This window comes from Squalius cephalus (assembly GCF_949319135.1).
Source record: "Squalius cephalus genome assembly, chromosome: 21".
Taxonomy (NCBI): Eukaryota; Metazoa; Chordata; class Actinopteri; order Cypriniformes; family Leuciscidae; genus Squalius; species Squalius cephalus.
In genome coordinates, this window is record NC_137142.1 from 6,312,558 (window position 1) to 6,325,276 (window position 12,719).

Below are 12,719 nucleotides of genomic sequence, written 5' to 3' on the forward strand. Positions count from 1 at the left end.
CCGAAATAAAAAACTAAACCATCGATTAGGAATCGCTGAATACTCTGGCACTTAGTGGCCAGTTACACATTTTGATAAATTCTTTTAAATTGACCTATCCTTACTAGATTAGTAAGTTATTTAATTTAAATGTGAGAACTGTGTTTGTTAATAAAGAAATGTTATTATGTAAAGACTTACTATTGTATGAAAAAACACCCAAAATATCTCCCCGTATTTAGTAGGCATTTTTTCCTCTGTATGTTGTGCAAAATACATATTTTAAATACAAAAATAAGCCGACCATGAATGAATGGACACTATCAAAAATTAGTAATAAGGATAAAAATAGGGTAGGTTGGCGAAAGATGCCCCCATCTTAATTTTTTTCTTTAAATTTCATCTCAGCACTTATGATAAATGGCTATGCTATTTTTAAATTTGTCATTTCATCTGATCTTTTTTTTTTTTTTTTTTTTTGTGAGATTTAGACAGCTGAAACAGTTTTGGGCTCAATTGATCTAATGTTGTGTCTCTGGAAAATAGTGATCTATGACAGTGTATTATGTTGAATATCAAAGTTTTTAATGTGTCTGTTAATGAGGGATTTGTGGACACCTTCATGTTTTTAGATGTGTGGAGAATTGTCACAGAAGGCCTCAAGTGGCAAGTTGTTACTAGTGTAAATATTTTTTTAATTTAATAATTAGTGGGGTTATTATTCAGTATTTCCATAGATGTACATTTAAGACATCTTCACTTTCATTAAAATCTAGTTAGATAGGCTAAGTGAAAATTTGCATTCATAGTGTTACTATTATGACATATTTTTCAATTAAAAGATGGGCAATTAAATAAGTAAATATTCATATGCCTGCAATAAGTCATAGAATCATTTTACCTTTCAGACGAGTCTCTTTTACAGGGATTCTGGTTTGTCTGTCATTGCGTTTTTAACTATTATCAACTAAATTGTCAAAGTACATTTTTTTTATTTTATTTAGTTTTTTAGTATTTTACATTACTGACACTTTGAAAAAAATGTCTAAATATTAATAATAATTATGTAAAAAGTAATTTATGGGGGGGGGGGGGGTCACACTTTGTGCTAACAACAAAATTAGCAAATGTGTCCCATTTATTTCAGATAATAACACATTATCCTGCACATGCATGCTAAACTTATATCTAAAATATGTTACAATTGAAAAGTAATCTTGAAAAAGCATCTTCCCCCATTACATAAAACTTTGCACTAAATTAGGGCAGCGGACCTCTCCAGTATTGTCATGTATTGTATGAGTTTCACAAACTGAGAGGGAAAACGTAACAAGAATGAAATAAACTATGTATTTATATTTCTTCCTCTCAACTCTTCAGCTATTAAAGCTATTAATAATATAATAGAAACAACAGATGTGTTGTCACATTTGGCAGAAGCAGGAATTCAATGTTGAGAAGCACAAGTTTTTCTGTTTCGGGTGAACTATTGATTTTTCTTCCTCTTTGAACCAAAGTTTCTCACAGAAACAAAACCACCCCAGGGAAAGGGGCAGATGTTCCCTAAAGGACGACGGCACGCGACAGTCCTCGAGCCTGTTGAAGAATTCACCTACCTCTCTCTCTCTCTCTCTCTCTCTCTCTCTCTCTCTCTCTCTCTCTCTCTCTCTCTCTCTCTCTCTCTCTCTCTCTCAAAATAGAATTTGATTCAAGTAATTAAAAAGAAAAAGTAACTTCCAAGACCGGATGCAGTTGATTCACAGTGCGTTTTATTGTTTCTTCTTGTTTTGTTTTGTTTTTTTCATAATGAGCGCGCCACCCGAGCCATGCACGCGACACATCCTTTGTTATTTTAATCAGCGCGAGTCCTTGCTGCGTCACGATGGGGGAATCTACTATCACTATATTGTATTGTCCTTTTCCCGAACACAAAATAAGGTTAAAACGTATTCACGTGCTTGATGCCACAACACTTTCATATAGGACTGCGCCGTCTCATTCAGAGAGAGAAAAAAAAAATCAAACATTTGCGCTCTACTTAATTTTTGACGGATCTGCGGCGATTCGCAGACACTCTCCCACAAGCCGTTACTCTGCGTTCCCACGGCCACTTCCAGCAGCTTCCCTAACCATATGGCCCATCAGCGGCATTCATGTGCTGCTTCTTTACATGCTTCCAGTCTCATACGGAGGAAGCCCGCGTGCGCGCGCACTGTCCAGAGAGGCAGTGGAGACATGCAGTTGTGATGTGAAAAAACGCCATTTGGTTGGTAGCAGATGGTTGGCTTGGGGAGGGGGCTGTCCGCGTCTTCAGAGAGAGTCCCCGAGGGCTCCCCTTGTATTCAGAATCAATGAAAATTAAAGCGCAAAGAAAGATGAAGAGTCAGAGCTCGAGTCCCGGCTTTGTTTGTCAGAGCTACTGGTGGGCAGGAGTTAAAGTACAACAGCCCCCTATAGAAACACTTAAGTTAAACAGTCTCCCCATAGTCCACCTTCAGAAAAGAGGAGGAATGCGAGAAAGGAGCTTTCTGCTTGATTTAACCAGGACAGAATCGCGTGGCATAAATTATGCTTGAAAAGAATAAGCGAAGTGGGCATAAATCTGAGGGTTTTCAGCATGCTTTTCAGTGATGCTTTGCTGGGCTAATCGGGAAATGTGTGCAACGTCAGGGCAAAGAATAGTGTGATGATAGCTGGGTGACACGGTTCCGCTCTTATTTACGGCCAGCGGTTCAATAACTCGCTCCGGAGTGTGATGCAATGACACCTGTCGCGCGATAACATCCCATCGCATCAGCAAACGCGTTCGATTAAACAACAATGCATGCTTAGAGTAGGACTGAAGTATTTTCTAAACGCATTACTTTCATCATTCATCAGATCTGCTTATCTGGCTCCCTACAACGCGTAACTGTGTCACCGATGCACGTATTGTTGCATTCCACTGGATTTGAAAACCGCGAGCGCTTTTAATTAACGCACTAATGAAGACCACCCTCTCTCTCTCTCTCACACACACACACACACACACACAAACAAACGCTCACGAGACAGAGCGAAAAGAGGGCAAGCGCGATTCATTTAACAATATGAACGATTAAAAAACGCACTGGAAACTTCCTCGTCAAATTAAACGCAAAATAATTGATAAAACACCAAAACAACAGAAGCTGCTAGGTACTTTTGTGAGGGATGACGTGTAGAGAGGGGAGCTCATTCTCATTGTGAGGGGAGCAGGTGCTGTGTGAATTACCATACAGCTGAGAGCACAGAGAGAGAGAGAGAGAGAGAGAGAGAGAGAGAGAGAGAAAACTTATTCTCCCCTCACACACAATAACAAAGTGCCTTAATGACAGCCACGCGAACGACACACACCAGTTCAGCGTTTACAATCCAGATGGAAACTCGAACTTACAGAGTCACCAAAACTCAAACCACTGAAATGAAAGTTGTGTTGTTAAAAAAAGCGCAGAAGTTTCATAAACATGTTCACTTTGCATGACCTGATTATGCGAGGAGCTATAGGCCCTAATTCGACTTGTAAAAATGTTGTCATCTGAACGGAAGTAAAATGCCACGGTAAAAATTGGTTAGCATAAGCAACAAATATAGCCTATATTGCTTTAATTTATGGGGAAAATGATCGCAAGGTTAACTATGATAAAAAAAAAAAAAAGTTTTGTTAAAATTGAAAAGAATCATGGGATGATATTCTGTTGTTATTATAATGTTTTACAAGAACAAACCTTTTACTAGCTCAAATATGCAATACTTATTTTTGGGTTAACTTTAAAAAGTAAGTTACCTGGTTGCCTTAAAAGGTAGAAACTCAAAATATTATGTTATCTGAACCACATTAATTAAGTTGATTGGACAAGATAAAAAGTTGTGATAAATCGTGAAAATGTTTTTTTTTTTTTTACAGTGATGAACATTACAATCACCTTTTAACGAACTAATTATAAAATAAATGTAAGCACACATGTAATGTATAGCCTGTAGCCTATTTTTAATGACTAATAAAAGACAACACACAGATCCACAGAGTTTTCAGTCATATTGCAATGAACAGCCCAGAAACACCCCGCTGTAGGCTATACTTATTTGTCCCGTTATCAGGAATGCGACATTCCTGCAATGTGTGATGTCATTTGTGGTTTTAGGTCAGAGTGGGATGTACAGGATTCTCAAGGTTGCTTATTTTCCTGCATGTAAATTATTTTTTTTACTCTCTCTCTCTCTCTCTCTCTCTCTCTCTCTCTCTCTCTCTCTCTCTCTCTCTCTCTCTCTCTCTCTCTCTCTCTCTCTCTCTCTCTCTCTCTCTCTCTCACACACACACACACACACACAAACACGCACACTCTCTCCCAGTGGCAAAGAGTTGCACATTTTACAGCTCAGTGACCATTTGCCGATTTTTTTTCTTCTTTTCTTGGGGGGGTTGGGGATGGTGTGGATTGAAAAGTGTCCCTTTGTGACAACCAGAGCCAGATTGGGGAGTAGCTCATTTGCATCTCATTACCCTAGCAGTCTCTGCCTGTATATAACCGGCCGCAGGAGGACTGGGACACTAAACACGCACAATCCAGTCAGTCTCTCACATGGAAACAAGAGTACACGGGAGGAAAGTTTGGATCATTTCCACGCCAATTGTATAAACGGAAAATAAGATAAGAAGAACCCTGTTCCTAGGTTTTCTGCATTTTTTCCCCTGCTTCCTAAACTAAGTGGACTGCAAACTTTTGACAACTTGGAGTATTCGCCTTCTGAGGGAATTTCTTCGTCCCCATTTTTTGCGCATCGGGGTTTCCTCTTTATATTCGTATTTGGGATTTAATTGCTTGATTTTTTTTTTTCAAGGGAGACTTTCATGGGCTTGCATGAGCAGATAAAGTGAACGCAACAGAGCATCTGCCTCCCACTGAGTGGAGAACTTCGAGCCTCAATGATTTATTGAGACACGGTCTCATACAATCGCCTGGCCCGTGGAAGCTTAACACAGTTCAGATCATCTCCACCATGGGACGACTTATGATAGCGGCTTTGCTGTGTGTCGTGATAAGCCAGGTAATTAAAGTCAACGTCTGATTTACTGTAGTGAGCAATGATCTCACATTATGATGGCAACTTTTAGTAATTGATTCTATTTGCATGTCTTTTCAGGGGTTTTGTTCTGGGGTTTTCGAGCTAAAGTTGCAGGAGTTTCTTAACAAGAAAGGGGTGACAGGCAACGCAAACTGCTGCAAAGGATCCGCGCCAGAGGCTCAGCAGTGTGAATGCAAAACCTTTTTTAGGATTTGCCTGAAACATTACCAAGCCAATGTGTCTCCAGATCCTCCGTGCACTTACGGTGGGTCCGTTACCCCAGTGCTCGGATCAAACTCCTTCCAAGTTCCCGAGAGCTTTCCTGACAGCTCGTTCACCAATCCCATTCAGTTCTCTTTTGGATTCACATGGCCGGTGAGTAGTTTGCGGGTTTTTTTTTTTTTTTTTTTTTTACATTGTAGGCTACTGTATATCTTGATAGCCTACATTTGTCCGTTTTGATGTGGTTTATTACAGCATAATGATTTATAATGACTCAGGATGTGGGTATTTAGACGCTTTAGCGGGTGGGAAAAGTCACATCCCCTGGGTTGAAATATAATTGTCAGCTCAGTGTGAAATTCCGAAACCTTTCATTTTACTGCAGTAAGTAAGTGTGAAATCGGAAAAATGAAGCTCGAATCCCCAGTGCGATCACACCTCAAGCCATTCACATCTTCCGTTATATGTAAATCAGCAGGGAAGTGTGGAGGAATGCGTTTCTAGTCTAATCTTAACATTTCAACTTATATTAACATGTAATTTTCTATGTTTCAGGGAACATTTTCGCTGATTATCGAAGCGTTGCACACCGATGCCAACGATGATCTGTCGACAGGTAACGCGAAATGCATTTAACAGAAGTTACGCTTTTATTCATCATGGTGCGGCAATGAGCTAACGCGCAATTTAAAACGTCCACAGAAAACCCAGAACGTCTGATCAGTCGTGTGACCACCCAAAGGCACCTGACAGTGGGCGAGGAATGGTCCCAAGATCTACAGGTCGGTGGGAGGACAGAGCTGAAGTACTCGTACAGATTCGTCTGTGATGAGCATTACTACGGCGAGGGTTGCTCTGTCTTCTGCCGTCCCCGCGACGACACTTTCGGCCACTTTACCTGCGGAGAGCGCGGAGAAATCATCTGCAACTCCGGTTGGAAAGGGCATTACTGCACAGAACGTAAGTATAAACTATATTTTGCACCTGTGTTTTGAAAGTTTTTAGTGCGCATGCATGCTTCGGTATTTCGCGAGGAAAAACAACAATAACAAACTTCGTCGCTATGGTAGCAAGCAACAGGCGTTTGTGTGATTCAAATGAGGGACGTTGGCCAAATAATGGCACGCGTGCCATAGATTAAATGTAACGCCTGATTGGTTACTTGGCAGAGCGCTGGGCGCTGATTGGCTCTGAGCGGTGAGGTATTGTTGGAAGGGGGCAGCTGCAGAGTGAAGGTAGACAATAGAGCAGCTGTCCTGCACTGGCACCATGTACACCAGCTGTCCACCCTTATCTGCGCCGACTCTGGGACATTATGGGGAGGGGGTTGGATGAACAGAGTGAAAAAGGGGACTTCTGACCCACAGTTAGAGAAAAAAGGGGCTTTTGTTTAGGAAGCTTTTGTATGAGTGCAACTGTGTTAACCAGAGTGTCCTTCCAATGGTTGTGAGGAGAACTTTTTTTTGTCGTTGTTGTTACTCACAAAGTACGAGTGAGCAGCTTGGTAAAGCTGTGCCAGAATAATAATAATGGAGTCTGTCAGAAAGGAACTGGTAATAATAAATAAATATTTCTCTTTATAGCAATCTGTCTTCCGGGATGCGACGAAGACCATGGGTATTGCGACAAACCCGGTGAATGCAAGTAAGTGCGATGGAGATTTTTAACTCTCAACCTTCATTGCTGTGGAAGTTAACAACATACTAACTGGTCCTCTGTGGTGTTTTTAGATGCAGAGTGGGATTTAATGGAAAGTACTGTGACGACTGCATCCGCTATCCGGGCTGCTTGCATGGCACCTGCCAACAGCCATGGCAATGCAACTGCCAAGAGGGTTGGGGAGGCCTCTTCTGTAACCAAGGTGAGCCTTTTGACATCGTAAACTGAGTAGTTGAACAAGTTGTTGGTTTAGAGTTGTCCATTGACTCTGTACGCAGCAGAGAAGACTAACCTACATGTTTTATTTTGTGTTGCAGATCTTAATTACTGCACACATCACAAACCGTGCCAGAATGGGGCCACTTGCACCAATACTGGCCAGGGAAGCTACACCTGCTCATGCAGACCTGGCTTCACCGGAGACAGCTGTGAGATTGAGGTCAACGAATGCTCTGGCAGCCCGTGCAGAAATGGAGGAAGTTGCACTGTGAGTTTTAATAAATATGCGAGTCAATTCAATCTCTGTTTTATGTGTTGTATAGGACTTGAGTTTTGTTCAGTGCCCTAACTTCTTCTCAATCGTTCCTCGGATTTCACAGGATCTTGAAAACACGTACAGCTGCACATGTCCTCCTGGTTTCTACGGAAGAAACTGCGAGCTGAGCGCCATGACTTGCGCCGACGGCCCCTGCTTCAACGGTGGACGCTGCGCTGACAACCCTGATGGAGGATACTTCTGTCAGTGTCCCACGAGCTACGCTGGTTTCAACTGTGAAAAGAAGATTGATCACTGCAGCTCCAACCCTTGCTCGAATGGTACATTGATTGCTCCCATTCAAATCCCTGACATGCTGAAGAGGGAGTGCTTGAATCAGTTGTCTCATGTCTTCTATCTTACTCTTATTCTGCAGGTGCCCAATGTCTAGATCTTGTGGACTCCTATCTTTGTCAGTGTCCTGAGGGTTTCACTGGAACGCACTGTGAAGACAACATCGATGAGTGTGCCGCCTATCCCTGTCAGAACGGCGGCACGTGCCAAGACGGACTCAACGACTACACCTGCACATGCCCACCTGGATACAACGGGAAGAACTGCACCTCCACGGCCAACAAGTGCCTCCACAACCCGTGCCACAACGGTGCCACTTGTCACGAGAGGGACGGACGCTATGTGTGTGCTTGCATCCCGGGTTACGGAGGACGTAACTGTCAGTTCTTGCTCCCGGAGAACTCACAGGGACAAGCCGTTGTTGAGGAAGCCGACAAAAGATATTCTTACGCCGAGGACGATGGAGCCTTTCCTTGGACGGCGGTTTGTGCTGGGATTATTTTAGTGCTTTTAGTCCTGATCGGAGGCACCATCTTGGTCGTCTACATCCGTCTTAAGCTGCAGCAGAGGAGCCAGCAAGTCGACAGCCATAGTGAGATCGAGACCATGAACAACCTGACCAACAACTGCAGCCGAGACAAGGACTTGTCCGTAAGCGTCATCGGAACCACGCAAGTAAAGAACATCAACAAGAAAGTGGACTTTCAGAGCGACGCCACAGGCGGAGAAAAAAACGGATTCAAATCTCGTTACTCTCTAGTGGATTACAATCTTGTTCATGAGCTAAAGCCAGAGGACTTGGGTAGAGAGGACTCTGAGAAGAGCGAAGCAACAAAATGCGAGGATTTCGAGTCCGACTCAGAGGAGAAACACAGAAATCATTTAAAAAGGTAAATATTGTTGTGTGTGGATTTTGGTTACTTTAGACGAGGTGTTGTTATGCAGTACTAAAGCTGATTCTTTTCATTTTCAGTGATTCTACAGAGAGGAAACATACAGATTCTTTGTGCAAAGACACAAAGTACCAGTCAGTCTTTGTTTTATCAGAGGAGAAGGATGAATGTATTATTGCAACCGAGGTAAGTCCAGAGGCTTTCTATTGTTTGCAGTCTTGAGACGTTAGTCTGCAAATCTAGATTTCTGAACGCTAAATGTATGCCATTTCTTCTTGTTCCAGGTGTAACGCCACAACGGAGCTGTAGCTCATCTTGTTCTACAGGAGGTTTTACTCCAGTAATGCTGCTCAAACCAGAGGGAAGGTTTCCTTCATGTGACTGCTGCTGTGAAACTTATGTTGAAGGTGATATTCAGAATGAGCTGGTTCTCAACTGAAGTAAACACAGTGACTGCAGGAAAGGACGTTGGGCCATACTGGCTCGGACTCTCAAAGTTTGTTTCCCAGGAACGTGCCAAGTGGACTCGCTGCACTTCCTGTAGGGACGGTTTTACCTCATTGCACTATGATGGGTTGTATTTTTAATGTATTTAACACACATTTGAATCGAATACTGTGTATGCATATGCACTGACTGCAGTGTGTATCTGGAAGTTCTCTGATCGTTACATAGATCAGTTGAGGAAAAACACTGCCATCAAATATGTTTGTTACTGATTTTGTTTTTGGAAAGCTTGTATTTCTTTTATTTAAATGTTATTTGTGATCGATGTGTTTGTGGTTTCTTTTTTCGTGTGCGTGAAGTTTGATGTAATTTAAAATCTTTTTCATTTTGCAAATTTGTCTATTGTAAATAAGGCACTTCGGGTCGATGTGACTTTTCTGATGTAAATGTATTTAAACACGCTGTCAAAACTTACAGGAATTGTTTTTATGACTGTTGCCCATGAAAAAAAAAAATCACCTTAATATTTTTCCAAATAAATCCTGTATGAAATATCACAAAATTGGTCAGGTATTACTGAGTTATTGTACCGAGTTTGCCATCTTTAAATCATTTTGTTAATTTTGCCAGATTTATGTGGCAAATGTAGCATGTTTTCCCTTTTAACCTCACTGAGTAAGACAAAGACACACCCGGTAAAGACAAATTACAGCCTTGATCTTGATGGCAGGGTATTTTTGGGATGCAAGAGCTCTTTGACAAAAACATCAAAACCACTTTTTGCAAATGGTTTGGGTGAAGTTTCTGTTTGGTGGAACGTTTTATGTCAAAGCTGTAGCCAAGCTCATTATGTGACTTTTATAAAGCTAAAGGAGAACTCCCTTAGCACTTTAAGATGTATTAAACATGCAGTATTTTCTTTTTTTATCAGTCAAAACAATCTGCAAGCATATATATTTAAGGGTTAACATATGCTCACTTATTCGAGCAGACCACTGACTAGAACTATTGAAGTCCTTCTGGTGATGTGACTTTTCAACCTATTAAACTGTATTTAAGGAAAGACATTTTATGGGTATTCAGAGCATAAGAGCATTACATTATATCATTATGCTTTAAAAAAAAAAATCATCGCCCAACGGTTTTTCTACAGTACACCTATTAAACACTTTTGTAACTTCTGTCAACTCAAAGAAGTGAGATATAAATTTGAATAATGTATTTGTGAAATGTTTGATATATAGCAGGTGAAGGAGAGTACAATGGTATAAAAGTGAATAATGATTGCTCAGGTTATTTCAATATGGAAAGTAATTATACAGTCCAATCTTTCCTTTAGATCAATAACTGTAAAAATGAGAAGTGACTTGAGCTCTGTAGAACTTGTAGAGTCTTTGGTTGTGGGTTCAGGGAGGATACAGTGAAAAGTATTCACTGGTATTAGCCAACTGTTGGACAGTTGCTTTCACATACCACGCTAAGCTTTTAACTTAACTTTTTTCACTCGCACAATAGGATTTCGCTGAGTTGGAAAATAACAGGAGACAGGCCTAAAGCAGTTCTTTTGTTTCTTCATTCAGTGTAGGCCTGACGCACTGCGGCAAATATCTTCTATTAGATCTTTTTCAGTTGTGTGGGTTTTCAACATTGTGTTTGGTGTGTGATTCATTAGCAAAATACTTCTGCTATAATCTTATTTTAAAACAAAAAAGAAAATTCAGAATGTTCTTAATAGTCTAATCAGGCTCAGGGTGAAAATGTTTGCAAGTCGTGCTTAAGCATTTCTCCAACATTTGTGGTAAGCTATAGTGTAAACAGTTTTTGTATAGTTTGCTGTTGTTCACAGCAGTCCAAATCCATATTGTGTTCCTCATTAGTTTGTCCTGTTCAATAAAGACCAAAAGATGTGATGCAATGGACACTTTTCACATTTCTAGGGTTCTCAGAAGCAGAACTCATCATAGTTGTGGTGAATAGATACTGCAACAAATATAAGGTCTGCATTCCCATTTGCTTCAAAGGCAAAAAATAGCGTTTCTACGAAAAGGAAAAAAATATTAAGAGATTGATTACGGTGGTCACAAAAGAGAAAGATAGATAGCAAATTTGCCATCACTCCCTCGGCTACAAACACTTATGCAGCTTTAACTGGTTTTCTGAAATGTAATGCCAAGGTGATATAACACAAAGTATTGTTCTATTATTCAAAGTATAGGGTCTATTGAGAGATTTGTAGATATGCGACCTAATGAACAATGTATAAAACATGGTTTCAGTGTACAGTTCTTTTTGAACAGTATTTTGATCTTAATGATAAAATGTGAAGGGCTAGATGAGGTAAAATACTCATAATGCGTTCTAACCAGGTGTTACAGTGAATAGCTCCGCCCACAGTGAAATCTCATTGGTACTGTATATTAACTCTTTCCCCTCCAGCTTTTTTTTTTAATTGCCAGACATCGCCAGCATTTTTGATCATATTTTCACAAAATGTTCATGTCCCCCAGAGTATTTTGATGTATGAATATCTAAACATGCCATATATCATAAAGAGTTCTTACTTTTTAGCGCAATTTTCCACCGGACAAAATTGCGATTGTTAACTCATGATTTCTGTTCTGTCTGTGCGCACCAATCTTGCACTTCTATCTACTCCTCAACCAGACCACCTAGAGACTTCGGGTTTTCGGCATTATGTTAAGGAAGGTCTAATCTCGGGAACGCACAAAAAAAATCCAGGAAAAGATTTACTATCTCTTAGTGTTGTGATCCCATGACGTCAGAAAATTGCGCTAAAACACTCACTGAGTTTTTATTACTTGTTTTAAAACTCAACACTTAAATTGATTAAAAAAATTGCGTTTTTGTCAATGATTACAAAATGCAAAATCAATGCTTTTATCGATTTCTCTCTGCTTCTTCTTCGCCTGTGTTTTGATCTGGAGATTATACTCTTTCAGAAGATGCATAATAGCGCCCCCTACCATATAACAGTGAAAACAGGGATTGCCGGAAAATTCCGTCAGTGGCTTGGAAAGAGTTAATCCTGACTGTGGTACGTTATGCAGAATTTGGTAACACTTTATTTTACAGTGTCCTTATAACATGTAGTTACTATAGTAATAAGTCTAACGTTAAACTGGTAGCACTTTATTTTACAATCCTGTTCCCCTTGTACATACATACTATGTACTTATTATAGTAGTTACAATAACTGGGTAATAAATAGGTACAAACCCTGAACCTAAACCTAACTTTAACCCATATAGTTCCATTACAGTAGGACAATACAATGTAAGTACACGTAAGTGCAAGTACTGTAAAATAAAGTGCAACCCATAAACCAAACCCTTTGTTGTCAATTCATATTACTCAGTATGTTTAATTACAGTGTAACAAATACACCTTTAAATAAAGTGTAACGCAGAATTTTTGTTCTTAGTGAAGACAAGTAATATTCAAAGAAAACCTGATCGTGATTTTAGCCAATTTGTTGGCTTGTTTTTCTTGTTTTTCAGGCCATATAATATGTTATAGGGTTTCCATGTGCTGTTTAACTAGAAGCTTTGTTCTCTTCAGGTTATTATGTCTTTTATCTGCAGGAC

The 12,719-nt window shown here is 40.2% G+C and overlaps 1 protein-coding gene across 1 annotated transcript; it reads left to right on the top strand.

Moving 5' to 3' along the window:
* Positions 1–4,528: 4,528 nt before the first annotated feature.
* Positions 4,529–9,672, top strand: dldh (dihydrolipoamide dehydrogenase). The gene is made up of 11 exons (XM_079855795.1): positions 4,529–5,046; positions 5,143–5,439; positions 5,842–5,902; positions 5,989–6,246; positions 6,870–6,930; positions 7,017–7,147; positions 7,263–7,432; positions 7,545–7,761; positions 7,857–8,664; positions 8,748–8,853; positions 8,952–9,672. Exons 1-11 carry the CDS (start codon positions 4,999–5,001, stop codon positions 8,955–8,957), a joined length of 2,163 nt encoding a protein of 720 aa, XP_079711921.1. The 5' UTR covers positions 4,529–4,998; the 3' UTR covers positions 8,958–9,672.
* The last annotated feature ends 3,047 nt before the right edge of the window (positions 9,673–12,719 follow it).

Coding starts and splice junctions, on each gene's coding strand:
- dldh (XM_079855795.1), top strand. CDS start 4,999: ATGGGACGACTTATGATAGCGGCTTTGCTGTGTGTCGTGATAAGCCAG. Junction 5,047..5,142: donor TGTGTGTCGTGATAAGCCAG/GTAATTAAAGTC, acceptor ATGTCTTTTCAG/GGGTTTTGTTCTGGGGTTTT. Junction 6,247..6,869: donor AGGGCATTACTGCACAGAAC/GTAAGTATAAAC, acceptor TTCTCTTTATAG/CAATCTGTCTTCCGGGATGC.